Source organism: Clavelina lepadiformis, chromosome 8, assembly GCF_947623445.1.
Source record: "Clavelina lepadiformis chromosome 8, kaClaLepa1.1, whole genome shotgun sequence".
Lineage (NCBI taxonomy): Eukaryota > Metazoa > Chordata > Ascidiacea > Aplousobranchia > Clavelinidae > Clavelina > Clavelina lepadiformis.
The window spans coordinates 13,979,912-14,005,406 of NC_135247.1; the positions used below are offsets into that span (position 1 = coordinate 13,979,912).

The window sequence follows — 25,495 nt, forward strand, 5'->3', positions numbered from 1 at the left end:
TTGTTAAAATTAGATTCGCATTCAGCGTTAATTCGAAAAATCTTTCTTGACCCTTGGGCTTGCTCGTCATCTTTCTGACACCAAATATCTTGAGAAGACTTTGCAAGATTATCTGATGCTCAGGGTGAGGCCTTTATTTCTATATACGCTCTCTAAAAAAACAAAAATTACACACGAATATTGTTGTTAACCAGTCGCACTTTTTCAGAACAGGATCCATTATTTGGCCCATGCTAATTAGCTATATTTAGAACAGGGGACATTGTGTAAATCGAACGTCAGTGTGAATTGGTCCCCTCCTGCTTGAAGATTAGGCTACTTCCGTATTGTTTGATATTCAAACCCTCACGTGATTTAAGACATCTTTTCAAGACGAAGAAAAACTTGTATTCTCAGCTGGTAAACCTCTGAGGTATTAGGAGCTCAATAACAACAAATAAATAAACGGTGTGAGATCTATGGGGGCCACAGAGATCTGTGGCCATCTGAGAGATCAGATCAGATAAAATGAAAATGTTACGGGGGAGCATGCCCCTGGACACCTTAGGATAGATTGCTATGTATCCCGTAATTTTGGGGGCTCCCAAACGTAAGTCGCGCCATATTTCGTTCGCCAAACCTGAGGCTACCACTGCTGATGGTACAAAGCAATACTTTGAAATATCATCGAACTTATTTCGGGCAAAATTACGAAAACAATTTTCACGGGTATTATAGAATAGGCCTAACATTTGTAAAAATGAGAGCATAATTAAGTAATTCAAAACACAGAACATATATTAGAACGAATGCTAAATACTGGATAAAAGTAATAAAAATACAAACAAGAATAAAAGATGGTAAGGTGAAACAAACTTTGGAGAAAAAACGAAGTTTTCAATTGCCAAACGAAACAGTTAGAATAGCAAGTTGAAGGAATGGAGTGTTACGAAATAACGCTAGCGAAGAAAAATTTCCAGAATCTTCTTGTATTTTCATGTTTCTAAAAACGTCCCATACGGATCAAAAATGTTCTTGTTCTTTCAAGAGATCAAATACCAGCGCCAAAACCTATCACGTCAATCACTAATATCATACAGACGACTACCAGGGAATGAAAAAATGCTGTTAATATAAAAGTTTAATTAAAAATAAATATGGCGTATATATGATCATTTTGGCTGGAATACATGATGTTGCAAAGCAAAATTTTATATAGTTGTATTATAGATTAGTGAATGTGGTCAAAACGTAACAGACTGCCTATGAAGTTATGCCAACGCAATATATTCTAACAAAACTAAAATGCTGATGTAATATAGTATAACGACGCTGCTACATAATAATTTACTAAACATGGAACTTCAACGACAAAAAAAATATTTTCAGCGATCAAAAATAACTGGACTTTCGAAAACTGACACAGTAATTTCAAAATATATCAAATTAAAAAATCAATTTTTGCTTTTTCCGATTTTGATAATTCTAGAATATCCAAATTTGTTTTATGAATTCCCATTTCCCTATAAAAAGATAACCGAACGCCTTCTTGCATATTTTATATTTTCGTTAGTTTCTTTGTAATGTAACTGACATAGGTCTACTGCTTTGGAGACGAGTTGTTGCTTAACCACAAGAAACGAGGTAGTGTTCGAATTAATGCTGCTTGTAACGAATAGAAGACTAAGAGGAATGTGCAAGTGAAAATAAATATTGCATTTTTATAAAGCGAGGAAAAAATCGCTCTTTCTTGCCTCCGGCGCTGTTCCTCCTCAACATTTTACTCCACCTCGTCCTACTGCTGGACTTTGGGAGCGAATTCTTGATGCAGAATAGTGTGATTGAGTAGCTGCTAAATAAAGCGTAGAGTAAATAATAAGACGATCTTTACAGAGAGCCTATGTATGAACTTTACCTAACTCAAATCGCTCTTTCATCGGAAACATACGACGCCCCAATCAATGGTCCTCTTTGAATCGATTCGATCGGACCATTTCGCGCTAACGACTGGTAGTTTTTCGGGAAGCGATTTTACTTTTAAAATCACTTTCTTTCCGCGATTATTCTGCAGAAATCAAAATACCAAGATGGAAGATTTGCTGCAAAATAGTTTATTGCGTGTAAAAACAGCAATAAAATTTTACTTTTTTGGTAGCTATGTTCTTACCTCACAATTTTGATATTGTTTGACAAATGTTGTTTGCCTTTGAGACCATTTTTCACTTGATCCTGATTTTGCACCATTGACTACTTTGTTGCTCCACGAATAGAACTGTATATTCGAGGTATTTGTGAAATCAAGTGTCTCTAGCTCTTCCTGGATGTTGGCAGCGCTTCCCGGACCTACCCCTCGATCAATATCTGTTTGATTCTGCCTGCACTCAAATTTGATCGTTTGCTCTGCTCTTGCGCTCGCTAGTTGCAAGCTTTTAACTTGTGAAGCCATGCTGCCACCACGCGGACCTGGTCGACCATGACCAACTGTCACACTTCGGCGCGATCGAACAATTTTGTTATCAACCTCCAACTGATCAGCTAAGACAGCCGCAGGGAAGCAGGTCTGGGCATGTTTGCGAAATCGGCAAAATACTTTCACAGCGTCATATGGTGAGCCTTCGTTTGGATCTATCCAGTATTGGCCTGATGGAAACACATTTTAATTTTTAAGCTGCTGAACTTAGTGAAACGTTCATTTGGGTATTTTGGTAAAAGTAAGGGTAATTCCCACTGTGAAACTTTTAATAGTAACTTATTTCTCACAGCATTTTGCGCATACCATCTGTAGGTTTTCGGCCGGCAGCTTGGCTTCCACGTAACAAGTCATAACAGGATAAAGCCGGTTTTTCTCGACTTCCGTCTGGTGGTACGTTAAACTGGTGGATCTGACGCTTGACGTCGTCAACTGAGGTTCTTATCTGTTGACCTGGACTTTTCTCGCTTCTCTGTTGCGAGAAACAGAGATTAGAATACAACACTCAGTTTAAGAATCACCGTTAAATATGCACTTCACCTGTGTAACGGTTTTAATTATGTCGTTGGAGTCATCGTTTAATATTACGTCCCGTTCTGGCGATATGTTGGCAATGACGTCACGTCCGGGTAAAGGAGATCTTGACTTAACCACGACGTGAAACGATGGACCCTTTATTAAAAAATACCAATAGGTATATACACATACAAGTATAGCCTATACAAGCTATGCAGTTTGGAAATTTATGAGCGTTTCTAGCAATGTCAGAATGACTTACTGGCGGTCCAGGGGGACCGGGTAAACCTTGATCACCCTAAAGAAACAAGAAATTATGTAACAATATATTATAATTATGTAACAATATTGAAAAACTGTAATTTAAAACAACACCCCCAAAAAAACCTTGAACAACTTAATGGTTAACCTACCCGAATTCCTTTCCGTCCCGAATACCCAGGGTCACCCTAAAACAATACATTGCTGATGACGTCATTATTTTACTTTGGTGGGGTTATAACAATTTTGACAAAAATTTGATTTTTACCATAAAACCCATGGGACCGGGTACACCTTGCTTGCCAACTGCCCCGAGTGGCCCGTTTTTACCAGCGATACCCTGAAAACATAGACAAGAAGAATGTTGCTCATTGTTGCTAGGTGAAATATGCATAATTTGTCGGTTGTAAACTTATGGCCAAGCAAACGAGTGGAGTAGTACATGTTGATTTGGGGAAGATGCATGGTTTGCTTTGACCGGGCATCCCTTCTTCAAGGTAGGGATGTCACAGTAAGAGCAAGAGATGCAACACCTTTGCTTGTAAGTTAACATAAAGCAAACACAAGGACGACTGCAGCAATGACTTAGACTATTCAGGTTAAAAAGACTTACATCCCTCCCAGGATAGCCTGGAAGTCCAGGCGGACCACGTACACCCTGATCACCTTGTGGTCCCTAAATACAGATATTATTTAATAGAAATTGGTTAGTATAAACAACTTTAAAAGTAACGGTATACAAACTTACAATAAACGGTGTAGGCTATCTCTGTGGCACATAAAGAAACGCCCTACCCTACTGTACATAAACTTATAACGGGGCTATTCGCTTGAGCAAGATTAGTCTCATCAAAGCCTTTTAAATTTTTTGAAAACAAAAACGATGAAACGAAACACACCTTTTGTCCAGGGTTTCCAATAATACCCACAAATCCTCGATCTCCTTTCGGTCCCTTAAAATAGAGATGACTTTTTGTTAGCTTTTTCAAGTGATAACTAATCTCTGATGATTAAAACCCTGCTGTGTCATAAATCGCACAGAGCCAGGGGCTATACTCACCTCTAACCCTTTTTCGCCTTCGTTACCCTTTTTTCCAGTCGGTCCCTTGGGCCCTTGAGGTCCAGGTAAACCCGTAACACCCTTTGTGCCTTCAACGCCTTTCGGACCCTAAAGCATTAAACACCCAAAACAATTTTAACTCCGTACATGAGCATATTGTGCCGTATGCTGTTCTTACGGCAACGTGTAACTTATTGCTTACTGTGATATGCATTTCCTATTTTACCTGCTCTCCCACCGGACCATTTGGTCCTGGTGCACCAGGCAGTCCAATAAAACCAAGTGGTCCCGGTTTTCCAATTGGGCCGAATGATCCGACTTCACCAATGGAACCCTAAAATGTTTTCCTGTAACCGCAGATCTTAATGTACAAAAAATATTTCAAGTGCAATCGTGTTACCTTTGCTCCTTGTCGTCCATCTAAACCAGGGTGACCTTGAAAGCCTTGTACACCCTATTGAACATAAGACCATGTTAAACATTTAAGGCTTCACAGAGTGTAGCAAAACCATCGACGGAGAAATGTTGCTATATATGTACATACAAGCATATAAGGAATAAGCAACAGGCTAACAACATTTTCCATTTACAGCAAAACGATTTCAATATACCATCAAAAGTTACCTTAAAACCTTGTGGACCTTCATTGCCACGAGGTCCTTTTTGTCCAACCATCCCCTAAAATCACCGCAGAGCATTGGTAAAATGCTCACACATTTTGCTAAACAAATAGTCTTACAGTCGGACTAAAATACAAGCAGATATTAAAATTACTTACTGGAGGTCCTCTATCTCCCGGTGGACCACGGGCACCAGGTTTTCCAGGAATTCCCTAGAAAAATGTTCAGGTTAAACACATAGGAACACTGGTTTGGATAATTTAAATGTTATAAACACCTCTTGACAAAAACCTCGCTACTATTGCCTGATCTTTTTAAACAAACGTTACCTGTTCTCCTTGTAATCCTTTGGGACCCTTGGAACCAATAGAACCTGGATGACCCTTTGTTAACATAAAACAAGTAACTTTAGTTTATCAAGAAACAACAAGCAAAGTTACAATAAAATTATGTATAAATGGAATTAGTTTTCATACCACGCTGCCAGTGTCACCGATGGATCCAGCTGCACCCTTGGGTCCAGGAAGGCCCTTTAACAAAATCATCGGAAAATTTTAGGATGTATCTTTAAAAGGTTACATGTGCAACATGAAAATGTACCTGTTTGCCTTCTTTTCCTCCAACACCTTCATCTCCAGGCTTTCCACGTTTTCCCTGATTACAAATGTATTCCGTAAGTTTATGGTAAATTATGGACAAATAACTCAATTAACACTTTAGTCGTTTTTAGTGGAATCAGACATTATCCTGAAAATGACCAATGAGGTTTCTGTATTTACAACTCACCATGGGACCCTTGACACCGGGTGGGCCAACTTTGCCAAGGTCACCGCTCAGTCCCTGGTGAAATGGTCAAGTGTACTTAGTATGAACTTATCTTTGCAACTCTGTATACTACATATAGGGCTATATTGTGTATACTATAGCTTACTCAAGCATACAGACCTGTTCTCCTGGAATTCCCTTTGGTCCGGCGTTGCCTTGTAATCCCGGGGTACCCTAGCATTCGTACAATAACAGATACTCTTTAAAATAATTAAAATACAATAATATAAAACAAATAGACAAACGTAGCAAAAAATTGTTTTCATATCTTCTTTTATTACTAATATTCTACGTCTGTTTTCTCAATTAGTCAACTTTATATGTTATGAATTTTCAAGTTTGCTTGCTATATCATTGTTTTGTCGCATAAACCCAGCATACAAATAAAACATTAGCAAATTGTCTCTACTGTGTTACAAATGCTTCGCAATAAAAGCAAAGAAATGAATCTTACAATGAATCCTGGCAATCCTTGTGGACCCAGTGGACCGACTTCCCCAGAAGGTCCCTGTAAAGTAAAAAAAGTTGCGAATTACCTTTCTCCTATTATATGGCGTGGATATTAGATTTAGATGAACTATGAGTTCCATGTCTAATATAAAATGTATATTTATCTCTGAACGCAAAAGAGTGGCACCTGTTCTCCACGTTCGCCCAATTTACCCTTGCTACCTTGGATTCCTCGTTTGCCATCTGGACCTTTCTCACCAGGCAGGCCAGTGGCACCTAAAGCTCCTTTTTCTCCCTTATTGTCATTAGAATAATTAACATCTGGAAAGCTAGTGCGATTCTTTATCAGAACAAAATTTATCTAAACCAACCTTTTTTCCTCGCAATCCCTTAAGTCCTGCAGAACCATTTTTCCCTTGTAGTCCTTGAATACCTTGATACCCTTGTGAACCTGTGGGCCCCTGTAAACCGGCTGGGCCCTGTAGATATGAAAAAGATTGAATATTAGAAATATTAATAATAAATACCTATAGGGGACAATATACATTCACTATCATTACAAGCATCTCATCAAAGAAACCTACCATAGATCCTTTCTTTCCCTTTTCCCCAACCAGCCCTGGTTCTCCTGGGTTCCCTTTCGATCCGTCATCTCCGATTCTGCCGGTTTCACCAAGCGGGCCAACTTCTCCTGGTGGACCCTCGAGACCCATATCGCCGTCAGAACCTTGTTCTCCTTTTCTACCCTAAATTAATTTCCCGCCGTTTGTTAGCAGAAAATCATCTTTTATTAACTACACACAGGTAATACCACAAAAAGCGCCGCTAGTTATAAGATCATTCCCTTCGTCTTCATGAGGTAAAGCGAACATTTCTAAACAAGAAAAGAACGACCAAATATTCGTTACTTATAAGTCTTAAACACTTACTCTGTGTCCTTTCTTGCCGACTGGCCCGCTGTCACCCTTAATTCCGTCCATACCCTAATAATAGCAAACATTCCTCATCAAAATAGGAAGTTTTACCAAGATCAAACTAACTTTACGACGACTCCTACCGGATTACCAGGCGGTCCCGTGTCCCCTTCACGTCCAACGGCTCCACTTGCCCCCTTTAAAAATAAATAACGCCATTGGTACAAACAACACAATTAACTCCAAATAAACATTGTGAAACAATTTTTAAAAAAATAAGAAACTCATGGACTATTATTCAATCGTTGAAAGAAAACAAAGAAAAATTTACCTTGTATCCATGGGGACCTTTACTCCCCGTTTCACCTTTGTACCCAGACATGCCCTACGTGGGAAAAACAGTACACAACTTTGATAGAAAACATACAATACAGCATAAAACATATCAAATGCAAAAATAACCAACCTTAAACCCGGCTTCTCCTTTTCGACCTTCGGAACCCTGTAAACCTTTCTCTCCCTTTAGACCTTCAGGGCCTCTTTCACCACTGACGCCCTGACAAATTATTCAGCTTAGAATTTTCACTGTTTTAAGAATGCACGTTATTAATAACTTTAAGTCGTACTTTTGATCCAGTGTCTCCTTCCGGTCCACGTGATCCGGCAGTGCCTTTCATACCCTGAAGGATATCATGGACTTGATACAATAACTCTTAATTTTGTTACGAAATCAACGTAATTTATACAAGTCGTCCTAGAAAGCAAACAAATCCGATTTACCTGTGTACTATCTGTGCCTTTTCTTCCTCGCATTCCTGGCTTTCCGATCGCACCCTGCATTTAAAAGCACGTAAATTGATGCATTAAAATGTACTTAAGTTGTTGTATTATACCAACAAATTTTTGTGTGAAATGTTTATAACCATACATAGTATATACCGATTAAAATGTAATGTAAAAACGCTTAAACTGTAGTGTACATAGTCGTTGACACTTTCAGGAAAAATTTTATTCACTTACTCGAAGTCCAGGAGCTCCCATAGGTCCTGGTAAGCCGTCTGGAGCTGGAAAACCCTGACACGAAGAAGAAAAGTTACGTACAGTGCAAGCTCGCTAACTCTAAGTTGAAGAGACTAATTAAGTCACTTTGAGTTATCCGACTTTTAAAGTTATCCTAAATCCTTAAAATAGGCGGCATGTACCCGTGAAAAGTAAATTAGAGATAACATACACGCTTTTTTTGCAATCAATTTACGTCCATGTTTCTAGTATAGATATTTTTTGATAAAAATACCAAAATTTGTTTGATCTAAAAGCAGTTTTGTACAGTGAGAAATTGGCGCATTCAATTGTTCAACGTATAGCAGCAACAATGTCCAAGTGTTATAGTGTTTTAGAATTACTATCCTAGGTCTTGGCCATGCCTATACTAAGTTATTACAAAGTACGGTAACTTCTGCAGAGTCACCTTATTGGTCTAACTGCTTTTACCTCACTTAGTTTAGTTGTGTCATGTCTCGATTTTTTGCTGTTGGCTTTGGTAGCCTATATATCTAAAATATTTTAACTACGGAATTGCGATAAGCTTGATTGGGGTCCTTGAATGTTATACAATGGAACCTACATTGAGAGTTCTACAGTGAAGAGGCATTAAATCTCATCAAAACGCAAAATTAACGTTCCATGTTTCTAGCCACCAAGTTAATAACCCATTAGCAAAGAAAATCACGATGAGAGTTATTTACGTTAATTTTTCAATTAATTTCGATACTTCGGATAATACAAAGTTTACAAACTTGAAATCCCTTTGGTCCTGTTGATCCCGGTTTCCCTTGTAAACCTCTATCGCCCTAACAAATAAACAAGTTTCATTGAAAGTTGCTTGTAAGTGCATGTCTCTTGAGAAATAAAGTAAGTACAACTCGTATATAAAATACCTTTTCTCCTTCCATACCAGGGATCCCACGTTCACCGAGCAGACCGATCTCTCCCTGAAACACAACACAGAAATTAAACAAGCGCATTTCACGTTTAATTATATTGCCTATTAACACAGGAACCCAGTTATTACCTTCAAACCAGGGCTGCCTGCTAGCCCGTCGTCACCCTTCGGTCCCTAAAAGGGTGAAAGGAAATGTCTGAGTAATTTAACTAAAATCTTGCAAAATAAGACCATATTAAATGTACACATTGTTCTCATATTGGAGGTTTCAATAGGAGCAATAAATTTCTTACTTTCTTGCCTTGTGGCCCAGGAAGACCACGAGAACCCTCTTTACCAGGTAAACCCTGCAAAAATGCATAAAGATCGTATAAGATTTCTGAGTTAACATGCCATCAACAACAAAAAAACATCTCAACTTCCGGTTCATGCCAAATATACTCACTGGTAAGCCGGGCTTTCCAGGCAGGCCAGGAGGTGCAACATCGCCCTAAAACATCAATATCAGGCTAATATAAGTCCATTGTTAGAAACGCTACATAGAGTTATGCTTTATCAACTTAAGCAAACTTCCAGGTTTTATGTTCGCATTTTATTCTATTCAATAAGAAAAACATACAACGTACCCTTTCACCTCTTGGCCCCGGTGGCCCAGAAGGCCCTTGTTCTCCTTTTTCACCCTAAATCGTATCAGCTTTGTCAGTCGTTTTATGAATTTATGATAATGGGATATAGATGCAATACTATTTAAACACTAGGTGCTATACCTCTCACAAAAAGGTATTTTAGCCGATTTGGCTTGCCTTGTGTTTAGGTACATCTCTTTTAGCTCCTAATATCTAACCTCTATAGTCTATAGTATAATCTACACACTTATCTTACATCTTTCCCTGGTGTGGCATTGGCACCTGGCGGACCGTGGTGACCCTGCGGTCCCTAAAATTATAAATGTACATTAGCTGTGACGTACAGTAGAAAGGCTAATGGAAGTATTGAGACCATGAAAAGATATTTACAAAATAGTGGTGTATGGAAGGACCTACTCACTATAAGGCCTGGATTTCCTGTCTCCCCAATCTCCCCTTTGTCACCAATCGATCCCTTAATAGTACAAAGAACACTCGGGATAAAACTAAGATACAGCTAAATAAAGCCGTCATTGATCAAAAAATATAATTAAAAAACAGCAAAAACAAAGAAATCTTCTGACAGTATGATAGTAACCTGCAGTGGAAACTTACTGGCATTCCTACTCGCCCTCGTTCCCCCTTTGGCCCTGCTCGTCCATGATGTCCCTGTCGAAGAATGGCATAAATGAGAGGGTTGCATATTCAATGAAATGTTAAAAATAAAAACAGAAAAAGCTAAAGATTTAGCACAGGAAATCAGCAATGTGAAGTTAGTTTAATCAGATACAGAAACTTTGAAGCTGTTTACGATCTTTTTGTATAACCTATTCTTTTTAACTTCATTTTTTTCATTGTTATTTTTAATTATTTGCATTACTAATGTTACTTGTCATTAGTATTTTTCTCATCTATTTATACCAAAGTATTGCGCATGTCAAATCTTACTTTTTGTCCCCTCAAACCTGCTTCACCTTTGGGTCCCTGCTTACCAGTGTCACCCTATTAAATGTGAATGATGCAGGTAAATAATGTTACCTAATTATAAACCTAAGTAATTTTCCGTACGTTTACCTTGTTACCATGAGGTCCCTGAAGTCCCCGATTGCCAGGCATCCCCTACAAAATACAATAGTTAAAAATGTTGTTTTCTTTTTTAATTTCAACTATCTGTTTGAAATATACCGGTGGACCAGGACGACTGTCACCTCTTGGACCGACAAGGCCACGAAATCCCTACAAAAGCAAAAAACAAGTTAAGATTAATAGAAGGAAATAGAACGTTAAGAGACACACATAACTTCGCCTAAACAGAAATAAGTAAATTATGAAGCACTGTAATTCACAGAAACAGTTACCGTAGTTCCCGGCAACCCAGGACGTCCATGTTCTCCAGACGGACCCTTTAAATAAGATAAATTATTCATTAAACAACATAAATGGTAAAATTAAATCAAAAAATTATGTTATGAAAAAGTAAACACACGCACAAAAAGATACAAACAAGCTAATAAGCCTTTTTGAAAACAGAATTTTAGTCTGTTGTGAATTATAACCAGTCTGTGCAATGTGCATACATACGGAAAACAATGTAATTTCTGTCACAAAACAAACCAACTCACGGGTGCACCTTCCAAACCATGCGTTCCTGGGGGACCAAAGTCTCCTGGTACACCCTAAAATTCATTATCTTGTTGTAAACAACTAACTAGCCAAGGACAAAGTCATAACGGCTATAACGGTCTTGAAGAAAAATATAATTTCTAAATCAATGACAAAAAAGTGTAATTTTATAATATTTAATAAGAGTTGTGCAAAATCAATTACGATGCAGAAATCTTACCATTGGTCCAAATTTACCAGCTGGCCCCTCTTCACCCTTTGGACCCTAAACAGGAGAATTGAAAATGAAATATTTACATAACCACTTAACTTCGCTAAATAACACAAGAGAAAAAGCAAACAAGGGTGTACCCAATATGACTTACGCGGTTTGATATATAACTATATTTAATGAGAATTAAATTAAATTGATCATTAACAACATCAAAAGCCTTAAAATCTTTCGTAGTGTACTCTGTCCAAAAATAATCCACTTCACTTAAAAACAAAATGTTTTTCCCTTGGTACATACCATGAGACCCGGAGCTCCAGGCGGTCCTATAAGTCCAAACAAACCACGATCACCCTAAAATGCGATTCTGTTACAACCGTATCCATTTTTTGTCAGCTTAAAGTAGCTTGACATGCTACAATGAAACAACTTACGTCGGGCCCTTTCGGACCAAATCGTCCGGGTGTACCTTTAGGACCCTGAAAATGTAAAAAAACTTTAAATCTATTTTTTGTTCTATTTTAAACACCGTAAAATGAAACATTGGCTATAAAAGCTCATTTCGAGAAGAAAATACCTCGACGCCCTGCAAGCCCGTATGACCTTTCAGTCCATCAAAACCGGGGATTCCCTGAAAGGGTAATCAAAACAACTGAGGGCGAAATACAAATCTAGCTTTCTGCTATCCCTCCTCAACGGGTGGATACTTTAATTTTGTGAATGTTGTACTTTTTATTTAATTATTCTAGCTCAGGGGTTCCCAACCTTTTTATGTTCTCGTACCACTTAGCCACCACGGATTGTCAACACGTACAGTACCACTATTTTCAAAACAACTAATTTGATCCAATATTCGCACAGCAGCATTGTATTAATAACAATGACAGCAGGGAGCAAGATCGACAAAAGTAGCTTACTGAGTGCAGAGAATTTAGTACGGAAAGAAATAAAAGTGTTGTTCGCATATTTTAGCAACTCAAAATTAAATTGTTATACTACTATACTGTATATCGCATGCAACGGAGAGCTGCTCGCGTACCACCTGAAAAGCTCCCGCGTACCACTAGTGGTACGCGTACCACCGGTTGGGAACCCCTGCTCTAGCTGATACAAAATATAGACTTATCACAACTAGTTATACCAATATTCCTTGCGGCCCACGTCCACCAGGCAAACCGTCTTCTCCCTAAAGCATTTAAAAACAACATAAACCTGGTTTGTGTCAATTATACTGTAAAGCAGAGCAACACCAAGTCATTTCTACTTTCACTGAGCTGCAAAAAATATTAAGAAAAAAATACAAACGAACCTTATTGCCTCTTTCGCCTCGTTCGCCGACTTCGCCTTCTTCACCCTGATGTCCCTGAAACAAGAAATTACAAATTGAGCAAAAAAACTAGGTCGTGCTTCGTCGGATCAGCAGCGGAGCGGAAATCGTGCCTGGCCCGTACATTTGCGAGCCGGGTTCTATTCCAAGTGGCGTTACCGTTGTAATAACCTTAAGCAATGTATGAACGACGCTTGCTTCCGTTCAGTGATTCTGGTGAACAGTTCCGAATTTGGGCAAAATAAAAATGCGTATCCATTGGAACTTGCACAAAAGAAAAGCTCAGTAACTGAGACTCGAGCGATGAGGAATCATCTTCGAGTTTTAATCGTGCAAATACTTTCCTCAGTCCGTGGATAATTATTGGGATACCATACCATGCAGAATACACCATGACAAACAACGACCAATCACCTTAATGCCTTTAAAGAGACCCCACACTCCTGGTTTGCCTTGGTCACCTTTTTGTCCCTGCAATGGCATGAAGTGAAAGTGTTAAGTGAGTATGTGTATATTATAAACTGCTATGTGTGAGTTGATACAGCTTTACTTATCACATTTATATAAGTATAAACTAAACAAATCCTCACAAAAAAATATCATGTATACAAAGCTTATCACGGTAATACAGTTTCAGAAATAATATTACTTTCAGACCCGGAAGACCAAGTGGTCCTGGTAAGCCCGGCGCTCCTGGTGCGCCCTGCTAAAAATATAGCATGATAGTATACACGTGTATAAACATAAATAAATGCAAGAAATCGATAACAATAAAAAAATGTCACATTTTTTAAACCTTGATAAAATAATCATTAAGATTTCACCTTTTCGCCTCGTTTCCCATGTCTGCCAGGTTGTCCAATGGGTCCAGGTGGCCCCTAAGTATTGAGATTATTACAAAGTTTGGATTATTATTATTATGAGTGAAGGCGGATTCATGGTGGATGACTTACTGTGGGCCCTGCGTCCCCCTTTTCTCCAACGCAGGCAACTATTCTATCTTTCACTTCCTTGCAAAAGATTCGAGTCTTTGTAGCGTTGTGGATAAGCTCCAGTATCTTCTCATCTCTCTCCATCCTCGCATCACTGCGGAATAAAATGCGATTTTTTTGATTTAATGATACAAATTTGATATAGATATGATCGGAAATTTCAACATAATTCTCGTCTAAAGGTGAGATATAATTCTATACAGTTCCTACCATTCAAGCATTCTACTAAGACGGAAAAAAATTTACAGATAGCTGTATTACCTGACATTGTTAGTAATATTCCCGAACGACATGAGCTGAGGAAATGGAGTTATTAACTGTAGAGCAACAGTGTTTGTGGTAAGTTTCAATCTGTCGTTTACGTCGTTTACATAACTGCCCATCAAAGTGGAAGTGACGTCAGAGGAAAATTGGAAGTTTGTTGAGGTAGGAGTCGTAATCGTGACGGTATCTGTGACGTCAACCTCAGTCTTGGTAGTCAAGTCTGAACCAGCTAAGAGATATTCATCACCCACAGAACGCGTCGTTCTTTCCAAATGCAGGCTTAGAGCTTCATCAGTGTTGTTTCTTGCACGTGTTGTCACAGTTTCAGGCGCAGTTTCGCCAGAGTTAGAAAAAGTTTGAGAAAGGCTTGCATGTAATGTGGTTAACGTTCTATTGTTAGCTGATGGCGTTGTCGCAGAAGACTCATAGATCGGGTTTGTCAAGCTTGATAACAAAGAAGTTTCTGCGTTGTAAGAACGAGCTGCATTTGCAGCGGTGGATGGAAAGTTCTTTTCGTTTGCCTGATCTTGCAAGGGACCGCTGGTAATATTGGCATGAAAATGTGGCGGAATTCGGGCCTGTGCTGGTAGTGACACCGTTTCATTGTGACTTATGGCACCTCTAGTTAACATCTGCCCATTTGTTGAATTCGACAAACTTGAATTATGATCTCGCCTGGCTCCGCCATCAGAGGATTTGGATATAATCAGGGGTGACTGATAAGGTTCTTCATCGCCGTAATCTCTAGTCCTTGTACTTCTAATTTGAATACTGGAATAAGTTTTTCTTGGCAAGTCTTCTTCGGAGGTATAATGGTGGCGAAAAACGCGTTCTTCTAAAGTTGAGGTGTTGGACAAATACACATGATCATATGCTGAATAATTTGAATATGCTGAAACAGATTTACCACTAACTGGTGCTAAAGAAATCTGGGCACGAGTGTTATTATAGGCAGGGGAATGATTGACAAAGTCATTTTGCGGCCTTTGCTCGGTTGTGTTTGCTGCTGGTAAATATTTGCGTGTGCCTTCTCTAAACGAATATGTACCGTTAGTTGTTCGTCGTGCGTTTAAAGCCGGTTTAAAGACAAATCCATCATCTTTCCTTGCCAAGTTTTTCCTCTGCTGAGTGATCAGAAGATTTTTTCTCCGATGCGCATATTTCGCCATCCTATCTCGAGACTGCCTCTGTAAAACAAAGAGAAGGGTTAGTTCTGCGATGATTCGGAGTTAGTAATAGAATTAAAGGTCTGCCCAGCATGCCTTTATGAAACGAGCGGGCCTATAACCACAAGTCAAGATCGACTATAGGCCTAGTTTACAAACTTTCACGGCACAGTGGGCATATGGTTAAATGCTCGTGTTGGGTGGTTTTAACCACTTTAGTCATAAGTGACATTTGGCGCTTTTTGACTAGTTTTATTTTCCCATTATTTCACCGCAGCTTTTTACTATATTACCAAAGACACCCCGTTGTATTCTGATATGTTAACAGAAAGAAACAAAAGACGTGGAATGTGAAAAATACAAAATTATTGGCAAGTTGTAACGCAAAAGGTTGAGTAGTTTCCGAAAATTAGGGTAAATTTGCCGTTACAAAATTCAACCATGGCATTTATACTACAAAACCCTGCATCTATCGTTGTACATACCTGAATCTGAGCCATGATTTCAGTTGTGGTATTTACAGTTTATATCACATCAATCATATTTTTGAATCGTCGTCAAAGATATACGACGAAAAAAGTTCTTTTGTCTGGACTGCACAAGTTTTATCACATTTAATTGGGTGTAACACTGCGTGACTAATCGAACATCAAATGTTACTTAAGCGAACGAAAACAAAATTACCTATCATTACACGAAACCTAAACCCATTGGCAAATAGAAAAAGTAGTAACCAATGCTCACATTACTGTTTCTTTTTCAATCATTCAAACATGTTGAAGACACGTTTCGAATAGTTTTAAACTTAAATTTCCGAGCATTTTTACAACACAATAAAATCGCTCACGCATGTTACTGCCATAGAGTGCAACGTACACAAAAAGCAACTTGTATGGCCACTTTGGACATCAGACTGGAGGTAATTCAGTTCGATCTCGGCTTGTAGATATAGCGGTAGATACCGATGCATATACACATACAGTACAGCAAGTTTACCAGCACATATAACACATGTGCATAATATGTATGTAGCATCCATAGGACCATACTAGTTCATTGTTTTAATAATTTAAATGATAACCCTTAAAATATTGGTATTCCAACTGTGTACTTTGTAGAGATGATGTACACATTTAACCTGTGAATCAGAAGAGAAAAACCTTGTTAACGTAACATAAGCCACGAAGCGACTCACCGCAATTTGCCAGTGAATACTGTTATCTCGGCACCAAGTCGGGACATGATTACAAAACTCTTGTGCAACGTGGGCGTGGTTAAAAATCTTCATTGTACAGATGGTCCCCTGTCAATTGTGAAAAAAATTGAATAATTTTAGAATATATTATTAGCGCCACAAAAAAACGTTAAGCGAAAACAGTTAACAATTACGTATTTTTAATGATTTAAAATATGTTTGGCCACTGATACATTATTCAGAGAAAAAACTGATTGAAAGCAAATCGCTAAAATGATAAGTGTCGTAAAATTAATAGAGCGTTGTAATTTATCGATTTATGATTAGTTAATTATATACATATACAACTACATAAATGAAATTTTTCCATGGATCGTTTTGAACGTCGTATACCTCGAAAGCAGTCTTTCTTGAAATTCGCCTACCAAGTACAAAATAGGCAAAACCATTGTCGATGATCTTTTGTAATTTCAACGTGGGAAACTTGCCCACAATGAAGCTCCTTCCGCAGTCCGTGTGAACTACAATAGAGCCATCCTGAATTACAAGAGCCAGTGTAACAAACTTATGTGAATCGAGACCGGCGCTGAAGTCATTTGTTTCTCCGGGGACCGGTTTAATTTTGATCCAGAATTGGCGGCGCTGCTTTTTCACAAAAAATTTAAGGCGATCTGGGTAGATCTGCAATGCACAAAACAAATCGTAAAATCACATTACCGTTTAAAGACTTCGACCCTCTTGACAAGGTGTAACAGGTCGTGCCACCCTGAATAGCTGATTGTTGCTGTCAATAATCGCATTGGCAAGAGACTGGGCATTTTTGCAAAACAATAAACGCAAGAGACGAAACCCGATCTCAAAATTGATATTATTAAACCGCGGAATCGTAACAGACACGCAAAATATCACTAAGGCCTCACCTTCAATGAGAACTGCATTCGTTTGTTTTTTCCAAAGACAGTAAATAAGTGTGAAGGACGCTTTCTCTCGGAATTGAATGATATGATGAAAGTTAACGCCGGTTGAGACTGATTAGACTCCCCGACGTTGAGTGACTGTTTCAGCAGGGAAAACTGTTCCGGTCTTATTACTTGCGATAACGGCTGAGAATATTAAATTGCATTGCGTTGGGCCTTTGAACTATATTAACACTACAAAAGTTACACGAAACCTTTACCGTTTAATTGGCAAGCCAAAATGACGTGCTAAGCTTCTTGCACTTGTGTGTCACAAGACAATGTTTATTTGATCAGCTAAGTATACATCATTCGTGTTCTCTCACCCGCACTATCAGGTGTGCTTTCTTCCGTATTATTACCGACCCGTTGACATAAACAGCACCTATGTGGCTGCTGAATTCCTCTGGCAGTTGCAAAAGCTTTAGAATATCCGTTCCTAGAAATGAGCACATTCTGTCTAAGCACAGTTTCTTCCACCATACTGATGTGTAGGCCAGTACTAAAAAGTTATTCAACAGATGCTGCCTAAATATTTTCCGTTTGTGGTACCGAAAGACTGCGGTGTGGCGATATATAGACAGAATATTCGCATACTGGTGTCAGATTTGACATTAACCGTATATATCAGTGCTCGTCTGGCTTTCGTCATTACGCTTAGTATACCCAGGCCGGTTTCTACTTTGTTTATCACAATGCTAAAACCACAGGATCGGGGGCAAAACGGGAAGTTATAAAGCTATGAGAAAAAGCAGCAATCTGTTCGCATTCTAATGCGATGAGAAAACGGCTGACGTGGAATACACACGATAGATATAAAATGCAGTGAGATAAAAACTCGCATGGCTGTGCGAAATGATAAATGCCATTATACCAATGGCGAGTTTTTTGTTGACGATGGTCTGCAAGTGTAACTTGTCTTCCTGCTCATTTAGTATAGCCAAGCTGAATTTGCAAATATTCCAAAATGAATTTGGAAACTTTTGTTTCCAAATTTTTTTGTGATTGCTTTTCTTGTATATTCAACTACAAATTTTGTACTGTAATTGTGTAAATGCATTTTTTGCACGTTTTCACGTAATTTGGTTTTTGTAAATCACTATTAGCTCGTCTGAGTTTTCAATGTTATTTGTTAAACCCATTTTTTTCATTTTCGGCAAGCAGATAAAAAGAATGACAACATTTTCCAAGAATTTTCAAACAGCTTTTTTCCTAGAAAAGCCGACGCAATGAGCACACCGAGTTAGTCATAAAGTCTTGTTATTGTGAAGATGTCACCCATCAGAAACCACAAACTCCTGACAGGACATTCACACGTATTGTTGCTAATTGAAGCGTACATGAAATGGGCTTTAAGAAAAAGACGAATGCTGCCGAAGTCAAAACAAGCAAAGTAATCGCTTGGGTAAAGATAACAGATAGATTTAAAAGTTAATCAAGAGTTATACCCTTCAGGCAAATTCCTAACTAATCCAAGTAGATAGTTTCATTGTTAAATTGATATCACGGTTGGTTAGGCTACACATTTTAGGACGTTACGTGAAAAAAACCAACAGCCAGGCCAAATTGCAAGAATTGTGTTTGAAAAAAGATTGTGGGCAACCAATTAAACGGCAATTGACATTTGTCGTAAACACGTGTATAATTTCTGCGTCAATACGAGGTGATGGCTTTTCAATACGAGGTGATACTCGACAAGCATGGCCATTTTAAAAGCGTCCAAGCACGTAGGTTTTGAACTTTGGCCAACCCGTCAATTAATACACTGGATCACTTTCATGATAGCGTTAGCAGTCTCAGCATTGCCGCAAGTCGTATCGGTTGGGAAATGCTAATGGTAATGTTAAATGCTTCTAAATGTTAAATGTTAAATGCTAAAAGCTAAAAGCTAAACGCTAATGCTAATGTTGGGAAATTGTGGTTTTCTGCTATAGCATATAAAGCTGAGTTTTTAAAGGTTATTAGCGTCACTCGTTACAATGTAGCAATTAAGATTACCAAACCCTTGTTGCTAAAATAAACTACGTAGCCACAAGGTTCCTGTTTTTGTTTCCCGCATGGCGTGATTATGTAAGCCCTATAAGCGATTGCAGTTGTAATATAGCTTGCAGATAAAATAACAGCATTTTAGTGCATGCTTTGGTAAATCTCAAGGCAATCAACAAAATTTTGAAAGACAGTTTGTAAAGTTTAACACGCCTCACAGTTTAAAGCCAAATAAAATTCGTACCAACAGACGAAGGGTAAATATAACCCCGATACTCATTACACAATTTAAATTAGGACTTTTTATTTCCTATTTCCGCAAAGTAACGACGTATGACTTTCTTAGGAAACCGATTTATACCTCCCGGAGACGAAACAATAAATACTCATCGAATATGAACGTGTGACGAAGCACATACTTAACCTACTACCAAAGCGAACTATAGTACTAAACTTCTGTTGTACTTGATTTTATGATGTAAAATTAAACGGGAAGTAATAGATTTTACCTTGATCAAGTTGGGGTTGTTTTGAAGACACAGACACGATGAGAGCAATGAAAATGACGGCTAAATACCTGTAGATAAAATGCAATTGCAATTTCATTTTTAGCGAAATGCGCTCATTTTTGCATATAGAAAAGCTTTGGATAAAAGCTATTAACTTAGCTATAGGTTTAGGTCCAATTATCATAACAAAAATTCCTCTTAAATTCCTTAACTTATCAAAATATAAAATCGCCGTAAATCAAATCTTTTTGAATTGACCGAATCAGCTATTTTCAGAAGATACCGACAAGATTGAAGCCAAAATCAATTGTTTTTCGGAAAGATGCAAGTTTTTTTTTTAAAACGAAACGTTAAAAACATTAAGTGTAAAAATCAAATAAATGTTGTTCTACGCTATGCCTTTTATAGTATATAGAGTTGCTTGATTTTCCCAAAAGAGGTTTCTTACCATTTCTTAAAAGTTTCGCACAAAAAATCGGTATATTGTGAGTATTGTAATACTTCATATCTATCATATTAATAAAAGAATATTTTAAAAGGTATTGTAAACGCATTGAACGGTAGTTCAAAACATAAACCTAAAGGCAACCACAATTGTAACTAGCAACGGAGAGACAAAAATATGACTTCTATAGCGTATTCAGACATACACCTGCGATTAGCGTGCATCTCTTTTCAACCGAAAAATACCCGGCGAAAGATGACATTCCATTGCAGTTAGTTTTAGCGGTTACATTTCACTTTCAAAATAAACACGGAAAAATGTGAGTGGCTGCCAGTATTCGCAGTAAAATATTTTGTAACAAAACGTATAAGCTAAAAGCTATAAAAATGAGCATACAACATTTACTCATCAAATACAGTTTCTCAAAACCAAAGTTGTAACTGTAAACAGGAATGCAGTGTCAATATTATAGGTGCCGAAAGCTCTGTAAGGCCTAACAAAGCCCGCCATGTATTTCATCAGTTTAAAAAGTTATCAACAGTGCAGTGCTGCCGGAGCTTGCAGAAGTCTCCAGGCGGCGTTTCGGCAGCACTGCACCCCGGAATCTAAATGCGAATTAATCTATCACGATTTCGCCAAAAAAAGACGAAATGTGTCAAAAAATGTAATTCCAACCAGTTAACAAAAAATACAGTATGAATTTTATAGGCAATTTTAAGTTGAAATTGTGAACTTATGTACGATCGATCGCTACACGCTATATTACAAATAAATGCCAATTCAGAGATCTCACATGCAGCAGGGTCACCGATCAAACGAGTGACTTATATCAACAATCAGACGTCAAACAGCTAAACAAAAAGAACGTAGCGTCGTTACCAACGATTATTATTCGCCAACATCACTTCCTTGTAATTGATAGCAATAAACCCATACGTATGGCAACGATATAGCAATAACGCGCTATTTAAAATTCGTACCGTATGGCAAGCTTCATAGCACTTCAATATTTCTCACGTCAACACGGTGAAAATAAAGAGCTACTGCTGGTCTAGAGCTTCACTCGGACTCAATTGATCCAACCCAAAGATCATAACATGCAAACTTCGGTATAGGAAATGCCTCATTTACAAAATTATCTCTATAACGGTGCATCAAACACAGGCAAGTGGCAAGACAAGGCAATGATACGTCTACTACAAGCAAACAACAATGACAAAACCTATAATTTCCGCAAACGTTTGCTTGGGCACTGGAGATTGCTCCATTTTTCGTCGGCTCGGTACCTTGTGATAACAAAATGTTACAACAATGACAATTTCCGTTTGCCGGCTCGTTGGCCCAGCAAAGTAGCGAATTGACCGCAACAATTACTTCACCCAAACATTTGATGCTAACCTTGAATAACAGGCAGCTACGTTATGATCTTTGCAGCAGGCAAGCCACAAGCGACATCAATCATTATGCTTAATGCAAGGTACATCGAAGCTACAGGAGTTGCAACAGCATTTGTGTTGACGAAAGTTGGTGGACAGCTATCTCGAATCCAACGATCAGTTTAAATTGGTTTGAGTTTGTTAACCAGGCCCTAACCTTGGCTCAATTAAGACATAATTCACAGGATGTGGCGAAGACAAAACCACAAGGCGCACAAACTATGCCAAGACAACCCCCGTTTTCTGGAAGTTTTTATTTCTCGTTTCAATGCGCGACGCTTAAGCGGAAACGATAACATTTCGAGGATAATTGACAGCTATGAAAACAAGCGTTACATTATTATGGCTTTCAAACGCCTTCCACCACGTGCCAGTGAAAACCGCAGGTGTCACAACGAACAAAGGAAGCTCTGTTTTTCCAAATAACCGACAATGAGGTGAAATTAAAGTAAAAACTCGCACTTTATCCGTTGTCGCCTGTAAGTTTCTTTGCATTGGTACAAATCTTTTCAAAGCAGGCGGAATGTTTGTTATTTTTGAACATTGCGTGTTTGTCTATTGTTATCCCAATCTAAGACAACAGCCAAAAAGCAATATGTTCTACTCGCAAGGAATGCCTAAATTAAAAAATGCATTTCGACGGAAACCAAGCCAATATCTTTGTATGATGGCATGATTCCACACACAGAACACGTGCGAGTGCACGTAAATATATCTTATATGGCACCGATAGGTATGATCAACATACTAACCGCAAAATGAAACGAATAGAAGGCAGTTTTAGATGGTAAATTTTGTCTACTGAAAAGAAGTAACCCACATTCTTTTAAGTAGGTTACATTTTTGTTCTAAAAGAAACAAAAGCTCAGCACACCCGGTTTCCCAATAATAGCGTCGTTTTAGAAACTAAAATTGACCGTGGTAGCATTTCAAAACGCTAGCTTTTTGAATTGCTGTCGGTTTAAAAAGAAGATACTCCAATCTTCTACAAGCACTTCAAGATAACGTCTTGGAAAATGAGTTAGCTGACAGCGTCGTAATTGAGCTTGAGGCGCAACCAATCCTTTAAAAACATTCTCCCAACAGCTTAAAGAAATTAGACACGAACCAAAGCCATAATATGATCAGACGTTGAAAGTTGTAAAGCCTAAATTCGTTCAACATGCTCAGTAAACAGCGTTCAGTCTGACAGCGTTAGCTGACATGGTCTGTTATTAGACGCGATACTTACAGAAAGAGAAAGTCGTATTATAACATGAAGTGAACGGGTATAGACTTACGTTCCATCGTATTAAAGTTAATATTCGAATAAACAAACATTAAGACACAGAATTAGAACAGCATTGGGCTTCATTGGAACAAGGCACTGTTGTGCACGTTGCTGGAATTTGCCATTGACCGAAATATCTCTGAAAGATTTTACGAACGAACTCAAATGTTTTAATCGTTATTATTACCAAGTTTCAGTTTTTAATGAAGTGATTTCGATCCCTGACAACATTAACTTTCACTTCAGGGCCAATCTAAAAAAATACCAGCAAGTTCCCAAACATTTCACGCAAATTTAAGTCAAGAAATTGACAATACAAAACAAATAATATAATATAATACAATATATACTTAACTTACCATACGAAAACAAAACATGTTTTATTGTTTATCTTAACAAGCACTTGAGCTAGCTACAAAAAATTACTTTGCACTCACTCTAGCAGATAATTTCTTAGCTATTTTTGGGTAGATGTATGCATGGATACAGTTTATAATTAATCGCTCAAAGTAATAGATTACCGCAGTAAATATATCCAGATTATCTGCGGTACTGCATTTACACTATGACAAAATGCGGTTGTGCTATTAACCTTGCAAAACATCAGTTAGTAAAACAAATTTACTTAAGAAAAGACTACGGTGTGTTATATTTGGCACAGTAAGCGTAAGGCGAAAAAGCACATGAGAAAGAATAACGTGATGAAAGGCTGTAATGGTAATGGCGAGCGGGAGGAATTTTGCGATCTGTCCGTGATGTTATCTCTTTGAGAAGCGATAACGCCAAAAAAATGACAAATGATTAAGCAAGACAAATTTGTGTGAGTTTCGCTCAACACCTTGCACAATGCTGTAAAATGTAATAATCGGATATGTAAGAAGTCTTGTATTGCTATCTGTATTTTTATCTACTGCAATATAATAGATTTTGCAAAATCTTACCAAAAGCGAACAATTCCACGATCCGCATGTGGGCGTCCCGGCACGATAGAGGGGAGGAATTTCGTACAATGACGTAATCCAGTGAGCGAATAGTTTGACGAAGATGAGTAGAGGTTGTGGAAAAAGATACAATGAGAATCGTTGACAAGCATTTGTAAGCTGAAGCTTATGTCAAACTGTAGAAAAACAACAAACTCTGACACATTGGATGGGCCATGACACAATTTTATTTCTAATGGTCCCTAAATGGTCAATGAGGCGGTAACAGGTGGGGCAACAATCCGTTCTCGGACGAAGATAAGTAACGCCGTTGGTGGGATTTTGAGGCAAAAATGACCAGTTTTGCTGCGGATGGAGACGCAATACTTCAATCAGGGATCAAGACATTCTTTCATTCTTGCTTTTGTACAAATTCTCAAATCACAACAAGCCTACATTTTGCTGTAGTGCACTTCATGCAGCCTACACTACAGTATCAGTGTCAACAGTTCCTTCTCAGATGATTTGCAATCATGACACGGAAAGTAAACAGCATAATGCAATAACCCCCATAGTATCTGCCTACACCAAGTTATATGAATGAATGAGTTCTTTAAATGAATTACCAAATGGAAACTATGGCTATATACGATTCGCTATCTACAAAATTAGCAGCAACAGGAAATACGTAATTACACGTCTGCCTACCTGTTAGCGTTAAATCCGATCGACTAAACCGATTAGTCGAACGATTTCACGCTGTCCCTTTGACGTAACACTTCGTAGTAACCGGTGGAACGAAATTCGATATAAGGTCGCATAATAAAACAACTTAGCAGGCACGATGTCATGAAGCCCGAAGTTGCAAGAGTATCCTATTCCTTTTATAATGCAAAGTTAGTACCACGTGAGATGTGGTAATTTACATGCATCAGTAAAAGTGGGAGGTTTTTCTTTGTATTGCGCTGTTTCTTTAGATCTACGAAGTGTAGTTCTGCAAAGTAAATATTTTTACATCTATTACCCACAACAACTTGAATTTCATTTCAACTCCAATTAATTGCTTACCATTACTAAACGTGTGGCTTCTTTAAAATTTCCACCAGGCTGATGAGCTCGAGAATTAACTTTGTGTTGACTTTGTTTTCGTTCCAGTTGCGAAACAAGCAAAAGCGGAATACCCAAGAACAATATTCCGCTAGTTTTACCCTACTCAACACGCCAGTACGACGGTGTTGACCGGTGGCCTGTACATCACCAAAGAGATAAGATCGTTTACTTTTATACTAGAAACAGTCAGGCATGCATTACCTGTAAAAGGTGCAACTAGCGTGGCAACTGTTTGAGGCCCAACTAATCAAAAGTTTGCGTTCACTGTCAGTTGTGTGGCGAAGTTACTAAATTGGATCATTATTGGTTTCTAACCTTATACTGCACTCAAAACATAAACGGTGAAGTTATGACTGTGGCTCTGTCATTGCGCATTGCTACACTAGACCTTTACTGGCTTTACTGGTTTAATTCTCACCTGA

General features: G+C 38.2%; 1 protein-coding gene across 5 annotated transcripts; it reads right to left on the bottom strand.

The window, feature by feature from the left end:
* Positions 1-348: 348 nt before the first annotated feature.
* LOC143468212 (uncharacterized) lies at positions 349-24,813 on the bottom strand. Of its 5 annotated transcripts, none has more exons than XM_076965253.1 (63): positions 24,672-24,813; positions 23,985-24,160; positions 19,893-19,960; positions 17,724-17,836; positions 17,362-17,544; positions 16,835-17,122; positions 16,442-16,549; positions 14,078-15,267; positions 13,778-13,910; positions 13,649-13,702; positions 13,474-13,527; positions 13,239-13,295; positions 12,807-12,860; positions 12,639-12,683; positions 12,075-12,128; positions 11,932-11,976; positions 11,798-11,851; positions 11,507-11,551; positions 11,286-11,339; positions 11,022-11,066; positions 10,849-10,899; positions 10,738-10,782; positions 10,612-10,665; positions 10,279-10,332; positions 10,085-10,138; positions 9,920-9,973; positions 9,664-9,717; positions 9,483-9,527; positions 9,331-9,384; positions 9,167-9,211; positions 9,033-9,086; positions 8,892-8,945; positions 8,116-8,169; positions 7,876-7,929; positions 7,722-7,775; positions 7,562-7,651; positions 7,427-7,480; positions 7,239-7,292; positions 7,111-7,164; positions 6,766-6,927; positions 6,553-6,660; positions 6,369-6,476; positions 6,186-6,239; positions 5,852-5,905; positions 5,693-5,746; positions 5,507-5,560; positions 5,383-5,436; positions 5,236-5,289; positions 5,065-5,118; positions 4,911-4,964; positions 4,687-4,740; positions 4,513-4,620; positions 4,287-4,394; positions 4,126-4,179; positions 3,840-3,902; positions 3,495-3,566; positions 3,379-3,414; positions 3,228-3,263; positions 2,990-3,121; positions 2,756-2,921; positions 2,147-2,619; positions 1,895-2,044; positions 349-1,828 (listed from the first exon to the last, which is right to left on the bottom strand). In XM_076965253.1, the coding sequence occupies exons 2-62, from the start codon at positions 24,134-24,136 to the stop codon at positions 1,913-1,915; spliced, it is 6,072 nt and encodes a 2,023-aa protein (XP_076821368.1). In that variant the 5' UTR covers positions 24,137-24,160; positions 24,672-24,813; the 3' UTR covers positions 349-1,828; positions 1,895-1,912. The 5 variants fall into 5 exon arrangements, with proteins under 5 accessions (XP_076821368.1, XP_076821367.1, XP_076821366.1 ...); XM_076965252.1 differs by having other exon boundaries at positions 349-1,831; positions 13,474-13,530; XM_076965251.1 differs by having other exon boundaries at positions 350-1,828; positions 13,474-13,530.
* Between the last annotated feature and the right edge of the window lie 682 nt (positions 24,814-25,495).